This window comes from Beta vulgaris, chromosome 3 (assembly GCF_026745355.1).
Source record: "Beta vulgaris subsp. vulgaris cultivar EL10 chromosome 3, EL10.2, whole genome shotgun sequence".
Taxonomy (NCBI): domain Eukaryota; kingdom Viridiplantae; phylum Streptophyta; class Magnoliopsida; order Caryophyllales; family Amaranthaceae; genus Beta; species Beta vulgaris.
The window spans coordinates 54,144,518-54,171,356 of NC_079204.1; the positions used below are offsets into that span (position 1 = coordinate 54,144,518).

The 26,839-nt window shown below is 34.0% G+C and overlaps 6 protein-coding genes across 8 annotated transcripts; 3 read left to right on the plus strand and 3 right to left on the minus strand.

The window, feature by feature from the left end:
- Window positions 1–4,738: 4,738 nt before the first annotated feature.
- LOC104889543 (protein NAR1) lies at window positions 4,739–24,345 on the plus strand. Its single transcript, XM_010674787.4, has 12 exons — window positions 4,739–4,754; window positions 17,139–17,378; window positions 18,013–18,086; window positions 18,314–18,467; window positions 20,254–20,440; window positions 20,596–20,722; window positions 20,869–21,046; window positions 21,141–21,190; window positions 21,278–21,449; window positions 22,260–22,386; window positions 22,475–22,566; window positions 23,770–24,345. Exons 2-12 carry the CDS (start codon window positions 17,256–17,258, stop codon window positions 23,920–23,922), a joined length of 1,437 nt encoding a protein of 478 aa, XP_010673089.1. The 5' UTR covers window positions 4,739–4,754; window positions 17,139–17,255; the 3' UTR covers window positions 23,923–24,345.
- Window positions 5,290–8,174, plus strand: LOC130589383 (protein FAR1-RELATED SEQUENCE 5-like). The gene is made up of 4 exons (XM_057393436.1): window positions 5,290–5,392; window positions 6,524–6,988; window positions 7,038–7,614; window positions 7,901–8,174. Exons 1-4 carry the CDS (start codon window positions 5,290–5,292, stop codon window positions 8,172–8,174), a joined length of 1,419 nt encoding a protein of 472 aa, XP_057249419.1.
- LOC104891095 (protein FAR1-RELATED SEQUENCE 1-like) lies at window positions 8,149–9,413 on the plus strand. The gene is made up of 2 exons (XM_048639975.2): window positions 8,149–9,055; window positions 9,143–9,413. Exons 1-2 carry the CDS (start codon window positions 8,228–8,230, stop codon window positions 9,260–9,262), a joined length of 948 nt encoding a protein of 315 aa, XP_048495932.2. The 5' UTR covers window positions 8,149–8,227; the 3' UTR covers window positions 9,263–9,413.
- Window positions 11,047–13,134, minus strand: LOC125495428 (uncharacterized). 3 transcript variants are annotated; one of them, XM_057393180.1, is made up of 7 exons: window positions 12,872–13,134; window positions 12,602–12,757; window positions 12,339–12,510; window positions 11,966–12,103; window positions 11,720–11,863; window positions 11,439–11,633; window positions 11,047–11,361 (listed from the first exon to the last, which is right to left on the minus strand). In XM_057393180.1, the coding sequence occupies exons 1-7, from the start codon at window positions 13,117–13,119 to the stop codon at window positions 11,236–11,238; spliced, it is 1,179 nt and encodes a 392-aa protein (XP_057249163.1). In that variant the 5' UTR covers window positions 13,120–13,134; the 3' UTR covers window positions 11,047–11,235. The 3 variants fall into 3 exon arrangements, with proteins under 3 accessions (XP_057249163.1, XP_057249162.1, XP_057249164.1); XM_057393179.1 differs by having other exon boundaries at window positions 12,602–12,760; XM_057393181.1 differs by lacking the exon at window positions 11,966–12,103 and having other exon boundaries at window positions 12,602–12,760.
- Window positions 13,129–16,562, minus strand: LOC130590663 (uncharacterized). The gene is made up of 5 exons (XM_057393178.1): window positions 15,632–16,562; window positions 15,106–15,489; window positions 13,984–14,391; window positions 13,554–13,892; window positions 13,129–13,347 (listed from the first exon to the last, which is right to left on the minus strand). The coding sequence occupies exons 2-5, from the start codon at window positions 15,367–15,369 to the stop codon at window positions 13,129–13,131; spliced, it is 1,230 nt and encodes a 409-aa protein (XP_057249161.1). The 5' UTR covers window positions 15,370–15,489; window positions 15,632–16,562.
- On the minus strand, window positions 24,084–26,417 carry LOC104889541 (pentatricopeptide repeat-containing protein At1g09220, mitochondrial). The gene has a single exon (XM_010674786.4). It carries the CDS (start codon window positions 26,002–26,004, stop codon window positions 24,517–24,519), a length of 1,488 nt encoding a protein of 495 aa, XP_010673088.1. The 5' UTR covers window positions 26,005–26,417; the 3' UTR covers window positions 24,084–24,516.
- Between the last annotated feature and the right edge of the window lie 422 nt (window positions 26,418–26,839).

Here is a 26,839-nt window from a genome sequence, read left to right on the forward strand (position 1 = left end):
AGAGTTTATATTTCACAATGGTAAAACATATAGTTGTGCATTATTTACATCCCTTTATTCACCAAAATCCATAATCACCAAAATTTATAATGAGATATCGTTTAAAGAATAAAACATACTCGAAATTTGCAGAATATGATCAAGACTTCTTTACTCGCCGATTGCTGGTTGCACCACCGCGTTCGACTTTTACAGTTAAGAAAAAAGTGGCGTTGTTTTTTTGGGTATATGTGTATAGGTCAACACTTTACGGCTAAACTAGTTAAAAAAGTATGTGGACGAGTATTAATAGAAACTAATATTTGGGCCCGGGAATTGCTCTAGATTGGTAATATTTTCGAACTGGATATGCATTTTTTTTTCATTTTTATTAAAATATATTAAGGAAAATTGAACATTTAAAAGGTACAAATATAATAATATGGACATTTAATTAAAGCATGATTAAAAGTTGGTTGAGATGATAATTATGTCATGTATATTAGCAAGAGGTCATAAGTTCAAATCTTGTTTATGTAATAATATATATAAAAAATTATTCATAAAGTTCATTGTATATTTTTCTTCTATTTTTTGGAAACCAATAAATCAAGAATGATGTAAATATTTTGTTAATTTAGAGTATAATGGTATAAGGTGGTGAGTTTGTATTTTATTACTTAAGGGTATAAAAGAGTTTACCATTTTTGGTGTCCCCCTCCTTTTCCTTATATAATAGAGATATATGTTAACATTTATCTCGCTCTTTCACAATTTTTTCCTCATCTACCAATATGGGTAATAAGGAAAATTCTACATTACAACAAAATACATAAAATGTGTAAAAAAAGAGGAAACTCACAATTGGAAATATAAACTGATAAATAAATCAATTATAATTTCAAACGATTATAAAAGCAAAAATTTACAGAGATTCTTACTATCTAAACTCTCATTTGCAATAACAATTTCAAATAACATGCATTAACAAACCATAAAAGAATTAAAAAACTTAGAGAATATTCATTTTTCTATTTTTTGGTGTTCATTATCACTTGAGATAACAAAAGATTAATTAATCTTATATGCACGTGATGTGTGCTTTACTTTCAAAACTTATTATTTTATTATATACATCATTCGTACTATAGTTATGATTAAATATGAGAGATTAATAATTAGATGAATTGAGATATCTTAGTTCGCTAATGTAAAAAACTAACAAACGTTGTGAGTGATTTTTTAATATTAATTTTTTGTAAATGAATTATGAACAAAAATAATAGACATATATAATTCCATTAAGATATTGTATGAAAGTAGAATTTCTTCTATTCTCAATGGAACGTAGAAGGTTTTTTGATTGAGTGTATAAGTTAAAAATAAAAGAATTGTTTTTTTTTCCCATGAATAACTCTATCAAAATGCAATAAAAAAGTGTATATATGCTTAATATCTTTAGTTTGATTTGTCTTAATTTTGCCCTTTATTCGAGTAGTTCTTCCTGAGGGTCTGTTCTCTCCAACTTATTTTCACTTTCGTTTAGTTCAGTTTTAATGAGTTCACTTTAGTTTAGTTCCAATCAGTTCAGTTCCTAATTTATTTATCGGTTTTTTCACCATATATATGCCCCTGACAAATTTTTTTTTTGCACCGTATATCCTTTCAACTTTTCAAATTCACCATATACCCCCTACGTTTCAAAAAATACATCAACATGCCCTTTTGACTAACGGTGTTAGACTCCCGTTAGTCATTAACTCCTAATCTCCCCTTAAATCGTAATTAATTATCCTAAACCTAACTAATAAAAAAAACTAACCCTAAAAGTCCATTAGCCCCTACCCACCCCCAGCCCACTACCCTATCCCCATCCCCAACCCACTACCCCAGCCCCAGCCCACAACCCACCCACCCCCTAACCCACCCTAACCCTAATCAGCACCGCCACCTGACCGGATTTCGCATCCACCACCTAACCGGATTTTCGCACAGCCCTAGCCCACAGCACACCCACCCATCCCCCTTCCCTTTCCTCGCAAATCCCCCTCCCACCTTCCACCACTCGCAACGCATCTCCAGCTCCCCTTCTCCCGATTACAACCGGCACTCCCACCCTCCCACCCGGATTGCAATGCTGCGGGATTTTGCGATGCTTCGCGAAGGGGGGGAAGGGGATGGGGGATGTGTGATGACTGGGGAAGGGGAGGGGGGCTGTGACGACGGGGGAAGGGGAGGGGGGCTGTGCGACGACGGAGGAAAGGGAGGGGGCTGCACGACGACGAGGGAAGGGGAGGGGGCTGCGCAACGACGGGGGAGGGGAGGGGGGATGCGCGACGATGGGAGAAGGAAGGGGGGCTGCGGGGAGGTGGAGGGGGGCTGGGTTGCAGGGGAGTGGGGAGGGGATTCAGTGGTGGGGGGGCGGAGGGGAGGTCAGCGGGGAAGGGGAAGGGGGTCAGCTGGAGAAGGGGAGGGGTGGGTGGTGAGGAGGTGGTGGTGGTGAGGCCGTGAGGGGGTGATGTGGCAGTGGGGGTTAGGGGTAAGGTTATGTGGCAGTGGGGTAAGGAGTGGGGGTGATGTGGCAGTGGAGATAAGGGGTGGGGGTGATGTGGCAGTGGGGGTAAGGGGTGGGGGAGAGGTGGTTAGGGTTAGAGCCCAAAGTGTATTAGATTAGGGTTAGGGTTAGGATTATGGTTTAATTTAGGTTAGTTAATTAGGGTTAGAGGGGATTAGGGGTTAATGACTAACGGAAGTCTAACACCGTTAGTCAAAATGGTAAGTTGATGTATTTTTCGAAATGTGAGGGGTATATGATGAATTTGGAAAGTTGAAAGGGTATACGGTACAAAAAAAATTTGTCAGGGGTATATAGTGAAAAAACCGTTTATTTATTATCATTACTATCAGTTATAATTTAATTTAGTTGTAACCAGTTCAATTCAGTTTAGTTTGGTTGCAAATCAGTTCAATTCAGTTGTTTTATGCCGAAGAGAACTAGCCCTGAGTTGGTTTGACTGAATTAAAGAGTATCAAATAGTGAGTGTTTCAAACTTTTCAGGTGGACGTCATAAATATCATATTTTCTTATAAAAAAAGGTCAAGATATTTTATCCATTTAATTTGTTGACTGAATTATTTAACGCATATACCTTCTTTTCTTTTTCTTAAAACTTTTTTAGAATGGTAAGTTGAAATGAAAAAGAGATTTTTAAATTATTCTCTTTTGTAAATAGTATTTTCAAAGGAGGACGCCATCTTCCTCCCTTCTTCCCTTATATAATAGAGATTAAAGAGATAAACATATATCATTAGATAATATCAATTTATAATTTTTATTATTGACGCACTACTCACCATAATATGCGTAAAAAACTCAATTATCTAGTGAAATTAAATTGAACTACTATTTATAAAATATACCTATAAGATGAAGTATGTATTTTAAAATAAATACAAAACATAACCTAGATCATTGTTTAAAAGGAGAGTTGTTAATTATCTATCAAACACATGATAACATATTGTACCTCGACATAGTCCTTTTTAGAAAATATTACTTTACAATAGAGAAATACAAATAAAAAATCACAACGCATCACTATCACCATAAACATTACACTCCTAAGTTAGTTCTTTGACAATTTTCTTATATTAATATTTATATTAATATATATTTGTACGAATCGCGTGCATATAGTGCTAATATTATCTTATAGGTGAAACCCCTTGAACAAATGGGGGAATTTTGGGGATCCCACTTTACAAGGGACAAGAATCGAACCCTTGTCACAAGGGTGGAAGGAGGGCCTCCAACCAACTAGGGCAACCTTGATTCTTAGTCTCTTTGTAGAATATATATATGTATTGTGGTTTCTGCTTTAGGCCTTGTTCGGTAAAGAGAGGTTTGGGGCAAAAATTAGAGGTTTGAACTCATTAGAGAATTTGACTAGTCAATCCTCTATTTTAAGTGTTTAGTAAAGAGAGGTTTTAATTAGCTTATTGAGCTCAAAAAGATCTTTTTTAAAAAGTTATTGTGATGAGATTTTTGACATTAGAGGGTTGGGAGTGAGTGGATCAATTACATTTATGTACTAAAATTGTTGAAAATTACATTAATAAATAATAAAAGATACAACAACATATTATGCACATGTCTTTATTGGTCATTTTAAAATTATGTAGCAATCAACTATCAGCTACTTACCAAACCCATTTATACAAACAACTAATACAAACAGCTAGTCATATTAGCCAATAGAATCAACTATCAGCTATCATCTATCATCTATCAACTAATACAATCAACTAATTGCCGATTTTCAAATCAAAGAGGTCATCAGATATGGAACTTTACAAATTTCAACTTCAATCTACTCCCTCCGTCCCATAATATAGTGCCTACTTCATTTTTGGTGGGTCAAACTTTAAAATCTTCGACCGAATATTCTCATTTGTATATATAAGAAAACATATTCATGTGGGATCTTGTTAGATTCGTCTCAATGTGTAGTTTCATAATATCAATTTTTATATTTTTTAATTAATACGGAATTGAAGATATTAAAAGTCAAAGTTACGTTTTGAAGACCGTGTAAAAAAGAAACAAGCACTATATTATGGGACGGAGGAAGTAGGTAATAAAAGAATTGAATATCTTAGTCAAAGTCCAAATCTTCTAATTTCGTATTAGGTTCAGGTCGAGTTGGCGGATCCTACAAGTGTTTGCCCCTCTAATTCTCCCGCACCGCTCATATAACAAAAACATTTCTCCTACTGCCGTCGGCCAAAGCCTGGATGGTGGACCAGAGACCACCTTCCTCTACATGATCTCACTCCAAAACACATCATTTTACATATAAAACGCAAAAAGCAACTATAGAAAATTAATTAATTAAAAAAAATTATAAAATCCAAAAAATCCCTGAAAACTTGCTGAATCCCGCCGCAAGGGGAAAATACTGTCAATGAGTTGGAAAAAAAAAAATGAAAATTCATAAAAACTAGAAAACCGCAAGCTTCCCGTAATTGTTGGTAGTAATTGTTGGTAGTTGACTTTTTTTTTTCCTTAACCAATAATAATTGTGAAGATAATAGAATAAAATAATAGTTTTGTCTTTTACATATTATCTCATTTGTTATCACAGTAACTTTTTTTCAAAAACAAAAATATAAACTACTATTATTTATTATTTTTTGTTTTTGAAAACATTGATATTATTATTGATACTAATTTAAGAGGTACTGTCCCCTCAAAAAAAAAAATTTAAGAGGTACAGGATTAACTTACTGTGCTAAAAAAAAACATCAAAGATGGTTGATTGTGAATTTCGAGATGATTCGGATTGTCGTTTCGCTTCGGATGACATTAACAATGACGAAGATATATTAGATGGAATCGACATACAAGGAGGAGGTATTTTAATATTATTTCGTTGATCTCATTTTTCCTATTTTTTTGTTCTTATTTGTTATAGAATAATAAGTGTGCTGACGTAGAAGATGTAGTTTTATTTGGTGTTTGTTGATGTTCTTTTAAGAATTTGATACATTCAATGTATTTTCTATGTGAATTTCAATTTTTTTTCTGAACTGAACTTGTGTAAATAAGAATATATGATGTAAAAAGGATCTGACTCATGGAATTATAACACAGTAGTAACTTGTAGATCCTCCAATAATAATATGAAGATTATATTGTCAGTTCAATTATAATATGGTATCGACCTGGGAAAAAACGTTATATAGTTGTTTGATAAAAGATACTGAGAAAAAGAACGTATGACTCACGGAATTATAACATCATAGTAACTTAAAAAGAACATATAATAATAATATAAAGAACATATTGCCAGTTCAATTATAATATGGCGTCGACCTGGGAAAAAATTATATAGTTGTTTGGTAAAAGATACATATGAAACCGTTATGAGAAAAAGAACGTATGACCCACGAAATTATAACATCATAGTAACTTAAAAAGAACATATAATAATAATAGTAAGAACATATTGCCAATTCAATTATAATATGGCGTTGACTTGGGAAAAAAAATTGTATAGTTGTTTGATAAAAGATACACTATGAAACCGTTATGAGAAAAAAAACGTGTGACTCACGGAATTATAACATCATAGTAACTTAAAAAGAGCATATAATAATAATATTAAGAACATATTGCCAATGCAATTATAATATGGCGTCGACCTGGGAAAAAAATTATATAGTTGTTTGGTAAAAGATACATATGAAACCGTTATGAGAAAAAGAACGTATGACCCACGGAATTATAACATCATAGTAACTTAAAAAGAACATATAATAATAATATTAAGAACATATTGCCAATGCAATTATAAATGGCGTCGACTGGGAAAAAAATTATATAGTTGATGATAAAGTTACATATGAAACACTATGAAACTATTACGAAGAAAAACATATGACCATGGAAATAGATCATCATAGTAATTTATAAAGAACATATTAAAATTTTATATGTTTGACATAATATAATGATGTTATATGTTTTTTTAATTTCAATTAGGGTTTGTGGAGGCAATCACTTCTGAGTTGTTATTAAGAAAGGTTAAATCTGACGAGGAAGCATATGAATTGTATAATAACTACGCATTCAAGCATGGTTTTGGTACTAGAAAAGGAAAGATAGCATATAGGGCTGATGGGAAGACAGTTCGACAACGCATGTATTATTGTTCTTGTTCTGGGTTTAAGAGTAAAAAAAACGTTGAGCCAAAGGCATTTAGTAAGAAAGATTTTCGATGTGGATGCAAAGCTCTTGTCCAGTTTGATGTTGACAAAGACTCTGGTTTATATATTCTTGTCAAACATGTTATGGAGCATAACCATTGTAGAATACCTATTTCTAAAAGGCACTTGATAAGGTCTCATAGAAAAGTGACACACGACCAACTTGCTATGCTTAGTAACTTGACAGAAACAGGAATACCTATCGCGGATGCAGTTCGTGTGTTGAAAAAGGAAGCTGGAGGTGAATCTGTTTCTGGGATTCATTAAGAGTGATGCTTATGATGTGCTAGCTGCGCAGAAGAAAAAGAAACTTGATGGTTGTGACTCTAAACAACTCATTAAGTATTTCAATGAGAGAAAAGCATATGAGGTAGACTTCTACTATGACTTTGAGCTGGACGATGAAGGTCATCTTGAGTGCTTTTATTTTCGGGATAGTAGGATGAAAATTGATTATGACGCATTTGGGGATTTATTGGTACATGACACTACATATCGTACTAATAAGTATGATATGATATGTGGTCCATTTGTCGGGATGAACCATAATAATAAGAATGTTATGTTTGGCATCGGTTTTATCTTGAATGAAAAAGCAGTCTCCTTTATATGGTTGTTCAATACCTTTTTGAAATCTATGGGCGGGAAGCATCCGGTTACCATTATGACTGATCAATCTGCATCAATGGCAAAAGCAATTAGAGAAGTATTCCCAAATTCAAGGCAAAGATTGTGTACTTGGCATATTGGTGAAAATTCTAAGAAGAACATTAAAAAGTTGAGAGCAATGGATGGATTCACTGATTTGTTCAACACTGTTTTGAAATACACCGACACAATTGCTGAATTTAATTACTATTGGTCGAGGTAAATTATTTCTTATACAACATATTTAGTACTACTTATTAAAAAAAGAAAAATATTAGTTGTTGTTTAATATGCTTGTATTTTTTAGTCTATTGGTATCATAATGTTGGCAAAATACTTACATGAGCATTAGTTATACGATGACGATTTTTTTCATAATTAATTAAAAGCTGTTAAATTTTTGTGAGAGACCAATAATAGGTTTTCAAATACAGTTAAAGTTATGTTCACAACTCATATAATATATGTTCTTAATACAAATTATATATGTTATTTTCTATTCCAGCATGGTCGAAAAGTACAACTGTGCAGAAGTAAAATGGATTCAGGACTTGTATGTCATTAAAGACTTGTGGTGTCCTGCTTATTCCAAAGATTATTTTAGTGGCGGTATTTTATCTTCGCAACGGAGTGAGACCACAAATAAGTCTATTTCAAGGAGACTACATAGTACTCATGGACTTTGTGACTTCTACAAGTGTTTCATTGAGGTTGTTGACGAGTGGAGGAGTAATGAGAACAGGATGATTATGATACCATTTCCGGAAACCGTCATCTAGTGTGGGCAGATATTGGTATATTGGAACATGCAAGGGTAATTTATACCACGGCGATGTATCTACAATTTGAGGATAATTTTGTAAATGGTGTACCATGTGTTGCCAAAGTTGTTAATATGCATCCTCCACTATATGACTATCATGTGAAGCATCCAAAGAAAGATTTCCTCATGCACACCGTGACCTATGACGAGTCAACATGTTCAATTCAATGCACGTGCAAATACTTTGATGAGGTTGGTCTTCTTTGCAAACATTGTCTTCGTGTGCTTCACCTTAATAATGTCACAACTATTCCAAAGAGATACATTGTAAAAAGGTGGACAAAGGATGCTATGTGCACTAAAGTGGATGACCATGTTGTTGAGGAATCCGGAGTGGTCCCTTCTAGTGTTTGGAGGCTGAATACATTAAGGAATTTCAATAAATTAATCATCATGAGTCAAAATGATATGAGTGCAAGAAATATTATGGAAGCCGCCTTCACTGAGTGTCAAAAGAGGGTCGAGCTCTTGGTCGGGAGTTCTGAAAACGCTAAACAAACCCCGGAAAATGATGGCACTCAAAGTTTAGATGACATTTATGAAGATGGAAATTTGCTTGAAACTGGTAACATAGGAGATGGAGGAGTGGATGAGGCTAATGAGGATGGGCCTAATGGGAGTGAGATTGAAATGGATGACATTGGAGGTGAGAATGATAATGAGCTTAATATTAAGGATCCAATTAAAAAAAGAAAGAAGGGTGTTAGGAATATCAGACTAAAAAGCACTCAAGAGAAGATATGCAATAAATTGAAAGGCCAAAAGTTAAAATCATGGAAAAAGAGAACTGGAACTGGGATTGGCAAGATGAAATCGAAAGCTCAAAAATCAGTAAAGGTAATGTCATATATAACTTTCAATTTTTTTTACCATTTGTCTATCTTTTTAATCATTGTGTAATTTACATGCATTCATAAATTTCAGGAATATTTGGATGTACCTGAGAATAGTTGTGTTGCGCACCCTACCAATCCTGAAGCGCAATTGCAATTTCATGGACATGATGAGTACTTTGGAATCAATGTTACTCCTTTTGGGAATTAGAATATTCATGTTATTTAGAAATATTTAGGCTAAGAAATAAGTGAATGAAAAAATATTAGAATTTATAGTCAACCTTCTGTATTTCATATTGGTTTGTGATTATTTGACATTACTTTTCTAAGCCGTTTGAACAATGGATGAATATTTATCATTTTTTCCGGTGTCTAAGTTCAAGTTGTGATTTTTTATTGTTTGGATATTATAGTTTTAGCGTGGATAGGTGTATTTTGAGGTGTTGGGTTGTAATTGTCCTCACAATAACTATTTTGAATGTTTTTAGGAAGAGATTATTAAAACACATGGATGTATCTGTAGTGTCTAATTATAAAAGAATTAGAGGACATAATAATTGAGAGCAAACAAGCTACACACAAAAAAACGCACAAAATAAAAAGGAAAGAACATGAAGGTAAACACAAAAGAACACCATACTAATTTAAAAGGAACATTTGCAGATGAGATTTGGGAAACCAAAAATTATAGACAATCACAAAAATTAATGTTCATGGAAAAAACATGAAAGTGTTAAAAAAGGAACACCATAATTATTTAAAAAGAACATATCCATATAAGACTTGATACTACATATTAGTGATACAAAAAAAAACAAATAAATGAAATGAACATGATAAGATATAAAAAGAACACAACACATACAGGAAAAGAACATTTACACTAAAAACAGAAAAAATGAATTATGAATATAGGATTTGTTAAATATATTATATAAGTACTAAAAGAACATACAAAAAAAAGAACAACCACACTGTTTATAAAAGAACATAAGGACATAGTTGGTTTACTCACATTCTAAATCGAATTTTGATCATGGAAAAAATTTAAAAGTGTTAAAAAAGGAACACCATAATTATTTAAAAAGAACATATCCATATAAGACTTGGTACTGCATATTAGTGATACTAAAAAATCAAAAAAATGAAATGAACATAATAAGATATAAAAAGAATACAACACATACAGAAAAAGAACATTCACACTAAAAACAACAAAAATGAATTATGAATATAGGATTTGTTAAATTATATATAAGTACTAAAAGAACATACAAAAAAAAAAGAACACCCACACTGTTTATAAAAGAACATAAGGACATAGTTGGTTTACTCACATTCTAAATCGAATTTTGATCATGGAAAAAATTTGAAAGTGTTAAAAAAGGAACACCATAATTATTTAAAAAGAACATATCCATATAAGACTTGGTACTGCATATTAGTGATACAAAAAATCAAAAAAATGAAATGAACATGATAAGATATAAAAAGAATACAACACATACAGAAAAAGACATTCACACTAAAAACAGCAAAAATGAATTATGAATATAGGATTTGTTAAATATATTATATAAGTACTAAAAGAACATACAAAAGAATAAAAGAACATACAAAGAAAAAAAGAACATCCACACTGTTTATAAAAGAACATAAGGACATAGTTGGTTTACTCACATTCTAAATCGAATTTTGTTTTTGGTAACGTGCTTGCATGGACTGTTAGCACTTTGTTTTTGTGGTATTTTTTGTTAAGCACATTTTGTAGATGATTACTTGACAAAGATCCTTTGTTAGGAAAAAAAGTTGCTATCACTTATTTACAATTTTTTTTCAGTTCATTTCGATTTGAGTCATTTTTTGTGAAATAGTTTATCAAAGTTCAATTGAATTTAGTTCAGGTCAATTTTCAAAATATTGGGGACTTAATAAGATAACGGTGAATTCCAAATATATATTGTGTATTTTATGACGTAATACAATAAGAACTTGCAAAGAACATGAAAGTATACTATATAAAACATAAAAGTATATTACAAAGAAAATCAAGGTATTTATAAAAGAACACAGGATCAAATGTCAATATTATTAAAAAATGAACATAATTAGACGAGAATACCATTTAAAATTAATTAACTAAAGCTATTATGTGCACCACATGCACACGAATCTTTAAATTTATTCATTGTTTTCAAGCTTCTTAAACTTTCTTGCTAAGACCTGGAGCTCGACCCTTTTATCATTAGCATTGTCGGTGAGTAAATCAATGCAGTATTGTATCCTTAGCTTCTTCAAACCTTCAAACTGTTTTAATAAATATAAGGATTAGAATAAAATAACAATCTCAATTAAAAAGGTAGTAATTAAACTACGAGACATACATTATCTGAGTATAGTCCACAATCCCAGTTGTTTTGTGCATGGTAGGTTTCCATATGTCTCATTGCATATACACCACAATCAACAGTGTTCATGTTGGATCTCCAAGGCATTTCTATTAACCTTATCTTGAATTTAGCTACATGCCTATAACACTTGTATTCCGCACGGTGGAGGAACAATGAAAATGCTTCCAGCTATAATTGAAAACATACATTACTTTGTCAATAACACATGGTTGCTATCATATAAAATAAGTGAGTCTTATAATTGTGAAATTTACCACTTTCCGAGGATAATCACGATACTTGCTTTCAAGGGGTATCCCATCCTCAAGTATTCTATTATCCAAGATGTCCAAAGTTTTGGCTTTCATATTAATGCACATAACGTAAAAGTGACTCCAAGCGTGAACAATGAAGAATACCTGAATAAATGAATTAGTTTAATAGAGTATATTATTTAAGTATATGAAAAAGTAATATCATAGTAAATAACATGGAAATTGGGTATGAAGAATATTACTCACAAGATTAAATCCTTTGATGGTATCAATTTTGTTCTCATACATGGTGAAATCAAGTGTCTCAAAGAATTTTGATTGTCTAAACTCAATGGTATCTTTTTGAGTACACTCACCATAATAATCATTCATGCACAACAAATTCTGCATAGATAAGGTGACAGGATAGTAAATATATAGTGTATTTTATGACGTAATATAATACGAACTTGAGAAGAACATAAAAGTATTTTACAAAGAACATCAAGGTAACTATAATAGAACAAATGCTCTAATGAAAATATTATTGGAGTTGAACATAATTAGAATATATGACATGACGTTCTAAGATACAAAGAAATCAATTATTAGAGGATTATAGTAAGGTATTAACACTTACAAATGCTGCATTAGGAAAGAATATCCTTTTCTCTTTTCTATTCAATTTATTCCTCGAGTTGAGTATGTGACACCATGCATCAATAAGTTCACCAAAGATATGTCCATCAGACCCAAGGGATAAACAATACTCTCTATTTAAAAAAGTGCTTCCATCATCGTATAATTCTTCGCTAAAAAATTAAAACATATACCTGTTAAATTATTTAGATCGATAAAGGAAAATAAATAATACATAAAAGAATAGATGAATAGTATTGTTACTCTTTAGGAAGTTTAGCTGAAAGAGCATATTCAAGTATGCAAATTTTATCGTCCTCCTCCTCGTCTACAAGATGTGAATATTGAATTAAATACGGGGACTTGAAAATTGCAGGGAGCTTTCTCATTCTTTTGGTAACCTTCTCCAAGTTATGATCACTGCTTTGTGTTTGAAAAAAAAAAATGGAGTCAGTTAATTATTTTTTAAAACATACACAACCACAAGCATAGTGAAACATAAAATTTTCAAATACCAAGGAAGATTTAATTTACCATTGTTGATCGTTTGCATTATCTTCATCACCAAATATCTCATTAAAATCCAAATTATCAAAATTCAAATCAGACTCAGAATGGTTCTCATTCATAGGATGATGGGTGTCCGAGTTAAAAATGAGAGGCTGCAGAGGAGTAGGTTGTTCTTCTCCGCAACATGGCAACACTTGTTCAGATTCACCGACAACTCTTTTTACAGCTGAGTCAACCATCTCTCCAAACCACTCAGATGAAAAAGATTTCATTGTCCTGACTCAATAACGAACCTCCGACACACTTCTTCGAAAACTGTTGAATATCGGAGGCATTTGCGAACCAGAGCACCTTGACCACATTGTTGCAACATTTTGCATCATGATATTATTTATCAAAGTGTTTGGGTAAAAATTCTCGACAGATTTCAAGAGGGTTGTAACCCGTACGAAACACAAAGCAATGTTTAACGTTGCCTCTCTCAATTGGGTGTTAATTTCCTGAAATGAATAAGGAAGCCAAAGACAAGATGGAATATTATTATTTACTAAAAGTATTGCCATTCAAAGGTAATACGAAATGCAAATAATGACCCAAAAGGTCATGGGATTGCTAGACACACTAGTTTTTTTATTTTATCATTACTTAATCTATGCAAAACATGACAAAATTCATTTTCATGTGAATTAGTAGAATAAGTACATACATGCAGATTGGATGGAGGTTCAAGGTGTTCTTGTTCCTCTGCCTGATGTTTATGATTCTGTTGTTCATTGGTTGATTGAGGATCGTCTACCTGAGGGTGTTGCTCTTCTTCGCATTGTCGTTGGCACGATTGTCCTTCTTCGCTCAAGAGATGAGTTGGTATTGAGATATCCATATTTACTGGCTTCTCAATCCTATCCAACAAAGCTCCACAACCAAAACCATACTCAGATTCAGAAGATATCCTTTTCTTAATGTCCTCTAAACGCCATGACGAGATGAGCGGAAACAATCTAGTATGAGAAAAAGTTTGCCTTTGCAGTCGATCAAAATAACAAATCTGGAAAACAAGAGAAGACATTAATGTAAAAAATAAGAAAAACAACTAATTGAAAATAATATTAAAGCTACTAAAGAAAATAATAAGATACCATGAGGAAGGGTAATGGCCCCGGGAAGAACCTTGTAGTGTTCTTCTTCCAGTAAATTGCCCATTCAGATAAGCTATCCAACGTATATTTACACCAGTCATATGAAGATATACGCGTGGTGTCAAAGGTAGTACTAAGAAATCGATACAGTGGTTGGGTGTTTGAGTTAGACTTGATGCATGTGTTAACTACTAAAACCAAAAAGCTCCTCCTCCAATTGTCATCAACATTAACGCCATGATTAAGAAGTTTCTCGACTATAGCTTTCAGACTAGGAACTCCACCACCATGATACTGTTTCCAATTTTCCAACAATTCATAAAACTTCTCGTCCTCGTCTTTTCCCTCAACAATGACTTCCCCTCCAATAGAAATACCATATACGAGATGGACATCAATTGCATCGACCTTGAATTGTGTTATGGAAAAAAAAAAACCATTACAACAAAATACTATACAAAACCCACAAAACGAAATGCACATGAAAATTATAATAGTGCACAAAAATTAATATTCATGGAAAAGAACATGAAAGTGAAAAAAAGGAACACCATAATTATTTAAAAAGAACATATTCATATAAGACTTGATACTACATATTCGTGATACTAAAAAATCACAAAAATAAAAATGAACATGAAAGTATATGAAAAGAACACAACACAGACAGTAAAAGAACATTCACATTAAAAACTTATAACACCATACTGATTGTCAGAATATGTACATATATACAAGAATTGACATAACTACCTGTCAAAAAAAAAAAAAAGAATTGACATAACTAAACTACAGACTAGAAATCAAACAGGGAAACTTATATTCGTGATACTAAAAAATCACAAAAATGAAAATGAACATGAAAGTATATGAAAAGAACACAACACAGACAGTAAAAGAACATTCACATTAAAAACTTATAACACCATACTGATTGTCAGAATATGTACATATATACAAGAATTGACATAACTACCTGTCAAAAAAAAAAAAAAGAATTGACATAACTAAACTACAGACTAGAAATCAAACAGGGAAACTTCATAAAGGTATAAATCAAATAACATCATACTACTAAAAAAAGGACATTTACGAATATACAAACTAATAAAAATAAAATACCTTAATGTCTCTGTTCCTATCTAAAAGTATGCACATCCCATAGGGGTCAAAATCCCTCATAAGTTTTGCCGCGAATACTGTGTCATTCCTTGGAAAGTTAAGATGCATGAGGCCTCCGAATCCCATATCCCTTATCGCTCTTAGCTTATCATCTTGTCCCTCCAAACCTTTAATTAGTTGCATAAACTGTTGAACAGTATGCCTAGGATTAAGAGTGATTTCAACTTTATTTTTTCCTAATGTGTTAGCATTCTTCGAGCTCATTCCCCCTTTCTGAAGCGGCTCCCTGGTAACCAATTTTTTCTTTTCCTTTTCTTATTATGACCAGATAAATGTTCTTCTCCTTGATTCTGTGTGTCTTGAACTTGTATGCAGACTTCTCTACTATAATCAATGCATCATAAAAATCATAAGTATCTAATCACTTTAAAAATTATAGATTTAAGTAGCTACACATTATTATAATCGTATGTATGTGATGTTTAAATTAAATAGCACAAAATTGCAATTAAATAATCGTCCTCACTTTTCAATATCCTTATGACCACATGATTTGTTAATGTCATCCAACAATTGCGGATCCACAACCTGTACTTGCATCGCATTGTTCCTAACCAATTTCTTTTTCTTCTTTGCAAACTTCTTGATCGGAACATCTAAATCACTGCTTCCCACCAAAAACAATCATAAAAAACAGCAGAGTTCATATTTATTTTCCAATGGTAAAAAGTTAACTTACATATACAAAGCTCGAATCGCAAACTCAAAAGAACATGGCTACTAAACAATTCGAACATGCGCATATAGTTTTGTCTATAAATTTGGTCAAATTATATTATCACACAAGTTAAGATCAATTTCTGCAATTAAAATTTATTAATAGTTCAGACAATTTAATTTTACTAACAATTCATGCAATTACACACAAATCAATAACAATTTTCACTACCAATTAAAATTCACTATTCAATTTATACAATTAATAACATACTAACAATTTACCAATAAGTATGACTTTAAAAGAGAGAGACTAACCAAATTCTAAAAGGAACCATAGCCTTAATTATATTCTAGAAAACGCATCTGTCTTCTTTTCATTCAGCTATTGTCAAATAGCAAAGCTTATATTCTAAAAGAAAACGCATCTGTGTCATAATACAAAGTTACACCCCAAAATCCCAATTGTCACTATTTCTATCACTACTATCAAAGCTTCACTTCTCCATTGTCAAATAGCAAAGCTTCATGAATTGTAAGCTTCAAATAAAAACTCAAAATCATCCAATTAACTCCTCTTTCTTGCAAAAGTCATGCAAAGTTAACCCACTGGTTGTGATTTCGTTGCTTTGTTCTCAATTTTTCATCTATTATTTTCACTGTCTTTTACACAATTATCCTCTACCAACCACGAGATAGTACAATAGAATAGAAAGCAAAAAGAATTCAAGATCCTTATAAAGAAGAATAAAAATATTGGATATATATTTAATTACCTTTTGTTTCCAACCTTTAGCCTACCATCCATGGCGTCAATGGTGAAGAATCACTGTGAATTGGCGTGAATTGGGCATGCAAAACCTTGAAGGAGAAAAATATGAGTTTTGAAAACTGAACAGGTATTTTATCAAAATCGGATATCAAGGGATTTCTAGATTTTTTTTAAAAAAAAATCAGTTTATATTAATTTTTGCCAATTTTTTTTCTCAAAACATGCGTATTTTTTTTTAAAAGCAGTTACTTTCACAAAAAACTAATAGATAATATTATAGTATTTAATATAATTTTTTTAAAAAAATTTATAGCTATAAATTTGAAATTCATCCGCAAATTCCGCGATATTCTCACTGATTTCTGTAATTTTTTTTTTAATTTATTTAAATTCTGTTTTGTCATTTTTTTTAAATTTAAAAAAAAATTCTGTTTTGTCAATTTTTAATTTTACTTAAATTCCCTGCGTTTAGTTTGTTGCTAGGTGCGTTTCAATCCAAGATCACCGTGTGGATGGTGGTCTCGAGTCTACATACAAATTTGCGGCCGTCGGCCACCCCTTATAGTATCCGCAATTCCCCAACTAATCAAATCCCCAAATTATCAGTCACAGAACAATTCTTAGGTCGGGAAGAAAATTTCGACGAAGTTAAACAACAAAAATGTCAGAGAAGTTTTCGCCGGCGTTAAGAATTGGCGACTTGAATGATTTCATAGCTCCATCTCAAGGTTGTATTGTCGGTCAACTTAAACCGAATTCCGTCAAACCTGTTAATAATTCCGAGGTTAGTGCAATTTTATGGTTTTTTTATGAATTCGGAAACCCTAGGTATTTTGTATATTGTAATTCACTTCTATTGTTTGTGATTTTGGAAATTATTCTTGTTAGAGGTGTGAATTCATTGCTGTGAATACTTTATACTGATGTGGAAGATTTTTTCTTCTTTTTACTGAAGTTGCAACCTTGTGGATTGTTTGATCGTTGAGATTTTAGTTTATCGGACTATAATGTTGATTTATGATTGTACAAGATGGAAATTTAGCTGAATTGAGTTCCTTCTTTTGAGGAATCTAATTGGAAGTAGTGATATTGAATTTTGAAAGCTTGGTGCTGTATGATTCTGTGGCGGCGTGATTTAAGCTGAATGTTGTGATTTTTGTATTATTTTTGGCGGCGAGGTTTCGTTTATATTATTTGCTGCAACACTTTGTTGCTGAATAGTTGAATCATTGGAAGCTTGGGAGTTAAAAATGAAAATTACGTTGAATGTAATTTGTTTTGTTATATTATTACTATGGTTAGTTCATTGGCATGAAGTCATGAACCTCTACTTATAGACACTTTATTACAAAATTTAAACGTTGTTCTTCTTGAGGGAGATCGTCTAATAAATTGCTACTTTGTTCTTTTGAGGTTAGAAAAGAGCGAAGGCTGGGCCTCCTGTCACTACGGAACCTGTTAAAATTTCACTCAAGGACTGTCTGGCTTGCAGGTAACTCTTCCTTTTGAAGAAATGAACATTGTTGTGGGATTATAAGGAACTTGGAAATGTGACAGTTTGATGTTTTAATTAGCATCATAAAGAACATATCTTTTGTGTTTGTCTATTGGTCATTGAATTATATGGATAACTCTGTTCCTATTCATCATCTTGTCTACTTGTTGCTTTAATTCATTTAAATAGATGATTTATATAGTTATATTTGTGGACATATTCAGTGGATGTATAACGTCGGCGGAGACAGTGATGCTCGAGAAGCAAAGTTTAGATGAGTTCCTTTCAGCTATCAATAAAGGGAAGACAGTCATAGTTTCCATTTCACCACAGTCTAGGGCTTCATTGGCAGCTCAATATGACCTCTCTCCACTTGAGGTGTGACATCTTTTTTTGTTGTTTTGTCGGAATTTATCTTTCTTTTCAAGAGATTTGTCTAATTCAATCTTCTAGGAAGTGTTTTCCGGTGATTTGATGTCAGCTTGCTGCATTATACAGATTTTGGTATATGTATTAAATCTAGTTATAGAACTTTCAAGGGGCCAAGGTAGCAATACTATAAGGAATCAGACAGTTTCTATCTATTAATCAGACAGCTCTAATCGAAACTATCTAAGCTATCCTTGAAGCTTTTACCAAAGACACTATCTTTGAGGACTATTTTTACATTGTGGGAGTCCATGTTTCCATAGTCTGTATCTGTTTATTTCATCTTAAATGAGGATGCTTCCTCTTTATCGAGGAGAAGGGGAATGTTTGATAACTCAATAATAGGTTTATAGAAGGGGTTTTATATATAGTTGAAATTAAAATTGTTGCCTTCACTAAGCAAAAGTAAAAAGGCTTAAAAAACATCTTATGTCTTTATGCTAAAGTGATGCGAAACAAGTCTATTACATATTCATAGATCTATTCAGTAGATACATGTAGATACAATTGCTTTCTTTTGATCAAGTACCTGAACGAATGCATAATGTAGTAGACTCTGAGGTAATGAAGTCTATGAGATATATCATATGATTTGTATCTGAATGGCAAAACTGTTAGAAGGGAGTATACATGGGGTGTAAAAAAAAGGGACATCTGAAAAGCAAACATGTAAAACTTTGACCATTCTTAAACTTTGTTACTAAATATATCATTTTAAAGTATTATATAGATAAAAATGTCATACTCGTACTTAATGAATGCTTGACAGCGAACCTTGAAACTTGAGCCCAAGCATACCACTAAAATGCGAGTCCTATTTTGTGTGTCCTTAAACGAAAATTCAGTGAAACTGGGATGTGATGGTGCATGATATGTCAGTCTGGAAGCAAGAAGCACCTGTGGCAAACAAGAGAAGAATTTTGCTTTGGAATTTGGATGGTTCAAGTGCTTCAATTGCCACTATTAGACTAAGTTACCGGTAACCAAAAGGTTGAGATAAGTGTTATCAGTAGTGGGTAGATTTAAAGTGAAATAGAACGGAAAATAGTATCTACAGTTTGAGACTGAGTTGGTGGATTGGTGTTGAGTTGATACAGAATAGACGTACTTCATTTAGTTATGATGGCATGGTTAATGCTTTTTTGTAATCTGGTTCTTCATTTAGGTGAGTGATAAAGACTGGACAATCATGCTTTTTGAACATTTGTATTGAATTTGTTGTACATTTATATATAAGCTGTTGTTTCGGTTAGATTGGTGTAAGTGCATCTACCTTTAAGGATGCTTTGTTTCTCTGCATTATGAATCGCTGATACATGGTCAGATAATTTTTTATGGACTGGACTAGTACGCTGTTTGTACAATTTGAAGTTCTTGTACCCTTACATTGAAGTTTTTCTGGTTGTGTTGGTGATTTAATTGCTTCTACTTTGAAAGATGGTTTGTTTGTTTGCACCATGAGCTCACTAAATTGTGGACAGGCCCAGATTCTTGTAGCGAACTTCGAACAGAAAATGATTCATATATGGAAGAAGACTAGTATTCTGAAGTTGCTTTCTTGAAGTTCGGAATTCTGTAGTCGCTCCCATAGTAACTTCTAGGCAACTAGAGGATAGATTGCTCTCAATTGTGGGCCTGTAGTCGATAAATCTGTTTTTCTTATCTAAAAGAAAGTATACCGTATATATGTGCATTCTTCACGATAGACTGAAATCAGATTTCTTCATTCCTTCAGGCTTTCAAGAAGCTCACAACATTTTTCAAGAGTCTCGGAGTGAAGGCTGTTTTTGACACCAGCTGCAGTAGAGACTTAGCTCTTATGGAAGCATGTAATGAATTTATTGTACGCTATAAACAGAGGCAGTCGGGTGATGATGACAGGTCTAAGACATCACTGCCAATGATCTCATCTGCCTGTCCAGGTATACATTATGCTTTTCCCCAACCCTCCTCCACCCCCACCCCCCACCCCCAACCCCCCAAAAGAAGAAAAAAGAGAAGGAAAACTACAAGTGAAAGGGGAAATCAACTCTATAAGGCTTCCTTTATATGTATTAACCTTTTGCTATGAACTCAGGGTGGATCTGTTATGCGGAAAAAACTCTTGGTTCCTACATCTTACCTTATATCTCTTCTGTAAAGAGCCCTCAGCAAACAATTGGGGCTGTCTTCAAGCGCTACCTCTGCCAGAAAATGTCTTTGAGGTAAGTCGGATTTAGGCCCATATCTCCATCTGATGCTTCAGAAACCAATTTTTTTGGTTCTTTGAAATAGTTGAATGCAAGATAAATATAGAGACTCTTGATTTCATTGTCATTTGTTTCTCAGTGGTTTTATGGGTTATAAACAGGCCGGATGAAGTTTATCATGTCACTGTGATGCCCTGTTATGACAAGAAGCTTGAGGCTGCCAGAGAGGACTTTGCATTTGAAATGGAATATCCAGATGCAAATAATGTATATGGTGATCTAATGGCTGCAGAGGTGGACTCTGTGTTGACCTCTGGAGAGGTTTTAGAACTCATACAGGTAAAATAATCTTTTTAGTTACCTCATTTCCTTTTTTCCTGCTAGGTTAATGCATCAATAATTACCTGATCTGTTTTTCTCTTTTTGTTGGCAGTTAAAATCAGTGGATCTTAGTTCCTTGGATGAATCTCCTTTAGATAGGATGTAAGAATCAACTAACTATGTCTGATATTGCGGTTTGGTATTTCTCGGTTGGTCTTTGTAACTTCCAATCTTTATCATTACCTTCAGGCTGGCAAATGTTACTGATGATGGATATCTTTATGGGGTCAATGGAAGTTCTGGGGGCTATGCTGATACTATATTTAAGCATGCGGCAAAAGCCCTTTTCGGGAGGGACACCAATGGACCTCTGGAATTCAGAATGATAAGGAATTCAGATTTTCGCGAAGTTCTACTTGAAGTAAGATCCCTCTTTCTGATCGTAAAGGTCTATATGCGTATCATCATGCATAGGAACGCTGTTGGATGTATGAGGATGTTTTTGCAGCCTCTTCAATTGCCTGCAATTGTCTCTCTTTTTCTGCAATATTTCATGTGCTTCTGGTCGGACGAACATTGATTAATTTTGAATTCATGGAAAGTCTATATATAAAAGGCCTTCTATTTGGTTTTTGAAGATGGAAAAACAAAAATTCATGAGGAGATCTATTTAGTGGAAATTATTTCCTTAATGAGATAAATGGTCACGTTTCCCTCCCAATTTATAACTCCTCCAGCCATGGGACATTGTCAAATCAATCATGGTTTATCTGTCGCTTGTCAATTTTCTTGTGTCATTCCCTCTTTGTGTTCTTATAGTTTACTTTTATCTCCTCCAATGGAGACGTCATCATGTTTGTTATTCATGATTTTTTTTCACAGATGGCAAAACTCTTGTCCCTTTATATATTTAGTTGGCTTTTCTGATTTAGACCTAAACTGGACTTGAATTTGGAAAGCTGCAGAACTGTTTAGGATGAGGACCATACCTGAATATGTTTGGTTCTGTTATCTAGTTCAGTCCAAACCTTATTCAGTTCTAACTAATGGAATCTCCCCAGTCTCTTGTTTGCCGCAATAAGTATATCCCTGTTGTTTCTTGATCAACACATCGATTTGCTTTATGTACTCTGATTCATGTGTCTGCTGTTGAGTGCGGATGCTTGATTTCTGGTTTCCCATCTCGGGCTTTGCCTTCAAAATAACCTTGAGACTATCTTTTGTGGTGCAGGTTGAGGGAAAAACTGTCTTGAGGTTTGCCTTATGCTATGGGTTTCGAAATCTGCAGAATGTTGTACGGAAAATCAAAATTGGAAAATGTGATTATGACTTTCTTGAAATCATGGCATGTCCTTCAGGTAGAAATGTATTCCCACTCATCGTAAAAAAAAATGGAAATAGATAAAGGGACTAATAGAACTAAAACAAGAATCTGTTGGATTGCAGGTTGCTTGAATGGCGGTGGTCAAATCAAGCCCAGGGCAGGACAATCTGCAAAGGATTTGATCCAGCATTTGGAAAGTGTTTACATGAAGGATGTAAGAAATTGGATGCATCTTGACTGTTCTTGTATGCCTCATATGTGTCGTTTATCATTAAAAGTATTTGCAATGTGGCAATAAGCAAGTTACACTGCATATGAATGTGCACTGAATTTGCACAGTGCACCTTAAACTACTATGCCAAACACTCCCTACGGTTTTTATTAGTTTACCCACTTTCTTGGACACAGAGTTTTAGAAGAAATAGTGTGGGAGGCATAGTAGAGAAGAGAAAGTATTAATTTATACTAAAGTTGATAAATGTAGGTCATGGAAAGACATTCAGAAAAACTTTAGTCCAAAGATATTAATAAATAATTGGTGGGACCATTCCAAAAACACACACAAAAAAAGTGGGTAAACTAATAAGGGACAACCCAAAAAGGAAAGTGGAAAAACTAATAAAAACCAGAGTAGCCAATAAGTCACAATACTGATAGAGTGTTGTCATTGTTAATTGCCAACACGTAAAAGCCTGCAGTCCCTCGCATATAATTGTGATATGCTTCCAGCCTGCCGTAATTAGACTCTTACAGCCCGATTGGTAGTCCGTAATAAATGACAGTAATGGTAATGAATTTAGCTGTAATTCTCTGAAGTGAGTCTCATGCCAATGTCCATAATTATGCTTGTTCATTACACATACCTCTTTTCCTTTACATATTTCCACTTACCATCCATCTTAGAGGGGGTATCGAGACAGAATGAAAGATTAGTAAGAAAAACATATGTTTGGTGATTGAATTTCGTTACCGTGGACATTGGTGTGGCAGTTTATTAACAAAATTACATATAAATGCATTATGATTCCACATTGTTATTCCTACGTATGGCGGTTCTACTGCCTTTAATCTGCTTTTTTGGGCGCTGGCCTCCTGGTTGATGCAAGGATCTTCTGGGGAAACAGGGCTTGTGTCTCTATGTGCAGACCCAATATATGAATTCTCCTTTGCTTTGTTGCTTCAGTTCGTGTAGTAGTTTAGAATCTTATGTGAACAACAATCTCTCAACTATTTATCTTTGACCCATGCTACTAGATTTGGTCAAACCAAATGTACTTTGTTACTGTGTTTTGATTTTGGTCCCTTTTTTTAAATTATATTTTAACTCTATTTTCTTTGTTGGTCACAGTTGCTGAAATGAAAGCTGGTTGACAAATTTGGTTTGCCTCTCTGATTGGCTGTCGTTATTGTGTGACAGGTCCTGGTTGCTGATCCTTTTCAAAATCCCATAGCGAGAGGGTTATATGATGAGTGGCTTGAGCAACCTGGTTCAGACAAAGCCAAGCAGTACTTGCACACAGAATACCATCCTCTGGTGAAAAGCATAACGTCGCAGTTGCACAATTGGTGAACGTTTTGCTCTATATTCTCTTCTTACCCAATTGCAGAACTTGAGAGGTCCATCGTTGTGCATATAGTTTGTTCTTCTAGACCCCATGAGTGAAGTTATATCTACACTGGAACGATCATCATACTGACGTAGGCTTTATGGAGGACCATTTTTGCGAGAGATTCTCCAGGTGTACATATCATTAGATATAGTCTGTTTCTTTTGTTAGTGACAGGAGGCAACTCTATAGAAAGATAAGTCCATTCAATCTTTAACATCGTTGGGTTCTTTTTCCCATTAACATAAATGATTATACACAACCATGGATAATAAGGAGGTTTTTGTTCTCAGTTCTGTACCATTAACTCATATTGTAAAATGTATTCTGAATGTTTGTTTTTCTCAAGTCTGGTTTTGGAATGAAATACTATTTCCATTTTGCAATCGTTATTTTTTGTTCTGTTTTGTTCTCAGGTTGTTTCATTGGTTCAAAGAAAGTTCAAAAGCCGATACAAGAAATACAAACATTATACAATTGCTAGGAAAAACCGCGTGAGGATTGTCTTCCATTACTGGACCATCAAGTTATAGATTGAAATTCTCGATCCTTGTAGATTATACTAAACTATGTCCGGTCGACTTCAGAACACATCTTTCATCCATCAATGTCCTTACATTCTCAGCTTCACTGAACTTCCCCTGACCTGTCAATATGTTTGACATCAAAACGTAGTCTCCTCCATATTCTATCTCCATTGCCCGTATTTTCCTTGATACACGCTCAGCCATCTCAACGTTATCATGAAGGTTGCAAGCACCCAAAAGCGTACGCCAAATTATGACATTATCTATGTTATTAGGGATCTCCAAAGCAATTTTCTCTGCTTCTTTTAGCTTGCCTACTCGGCCGAGCATATCAATGACAGATCCAAAATGTTTCACATCCGGTACAAAATGGCCGTGGTCGACCATTTTCCTGAAAAACTGAATCCCATCATCCACCAGTCCACTGTGACTGTAAGCATTAAGAACACTTAAGAAAGTAACTCGGTTAGGTTTGATCCCCGAACTCTCCATTCTTTGAACGAACTCTCCAGCTTCTTTTGCCATGCCATGCATTGCGAACCCAGATATGATCGAAGTCCAAGACACTACATTTCTTCGACAAGCAACCATCTCCTCGAAGATCTTCAATGCACTTCCAATGCACCCACATTTGGCATAAGTATCAATCAGACAGTTTGTGACCTGACTACCATTTGCAGTAAAACCGCTTTTTTCGCCGAAGGCATGGACTGATTGGCAATTTTTTAGATCCCCAAGTTCAGTAATAGCAGTAGAAACAGCTAAGAGTGTTACTTCACTAGGCATAAATCCTCCAACCATCACCATTTCCCGAAATAAAGAAAAAGCTCCAAGATAATTCTTCATTCGCGTAAACCCATCAATCATACCAGTCCAAGAAACAATATTCTTCCTGGGCATTTTCCTAAACAAAGCAAGAGCAGCCTCAAGGTTACCCCATTTAACTAACCCAGTTATCATAACGTTCCAAGTGACCAAATTTCTCTCAGGCATTTCATCGAACACCTTGTCTGCATCACTCAACAAACCAAAATCTACGTACATATTCAGCAATGCGGTTTGTACATAAACATGAGACTGAAATCCCAGTTGCATCACAAGGGCATGGAGTTGAAAACATGTAAATCGTTGGTTTAAAATTGCACACGCTTTGATGAGAAAACAGTACGTAAAACTATCAAAATATGAACACAATGTGGTTGATTTCTGGGCTTGTTTGTAGAAAGAAAGAGCTTCCTGGGGAAATTCACCAATTGCATAGCGTCGTAAAATGGTGTTGAACAAAATTATGATTTGGGTATTTGAGAATTGATTCAATGAACCATTGATTGTTAATTGAGAGTGGATTTGCTGCGTTACGAGGCGCGAAGAAGGGAAATTTTTCAGAAGAGAGAGAAAATGGTTATGATTGTGATGTTCTTGAATAGAATGATAATATGATGAGAGAGAAGCAAAAGAATGTTGTAGTAAAGAAATCTGGGTGTGGTAGATGAAGCAAGGTCTTTGCAACCACCGCATGTAATTTTAGATTGTAGGAGGATTTTTAGGGTTTTGATGTGAAATTATGAGTAAAAGGAAATGAAGAAGAGGGTAAATGAATGTTGAAATGAAGATGGATGTGTTTGAAAAACTAAGAAATATAGTAGTATATTGATTTGGGTTTGCTATACCCGTTTTCCTCCCCATAGAAATGGGTTCGAAATCTTTTTGTTTCAGATTTTGTGCCTGCTCAACAACAACAATGTCAAAGTCTTAATCACAAAACGATGGACTTGGTTACTGGTTAGGACCGGCAGTCCAAGATGTTAACCCCATAAGTCGCGTTTGAACCATCTCATAAACCACAAAAACGGGTTATTCTTCTTTCGGCTAATATTAGTGCTTGTGATGGTGTTGACTGTTGAGGGAGCTAGTCGCTTCTCTCCAGCTCCTCCACACTGTCCAACAACCACAAGTACACACCCTTAAGCGTGGGTTAAGCCTTAAGGTAGCTAATACTTTTGTCTAAATATATTATGATTCTGATTTAGGCGTTTTTAAGGTTTCTTTTGCTTGATTTTATATGTTTTACTATATGATCACTGTCTTCTATGATTTGATTTTGATACTTACTTCATAAGATTATAAGAACCCAGTATTACTATCGTAATATTATGCCTTTTGACTCAATAAACAACTATGTCTACTACTTTTGATGTTTGGAGTTTGGACATTTCTCATCATGGTCTAGTGCTCACAACCTGATGGGGTCTAATCCATCTATTTGTGTAGCTATATTTGGTAGAATCACCATACTGTAGGAAATGACTCCATTCAGATTGCCTGCTTCCTTGTCCCTCCTTTAGTATCTTAC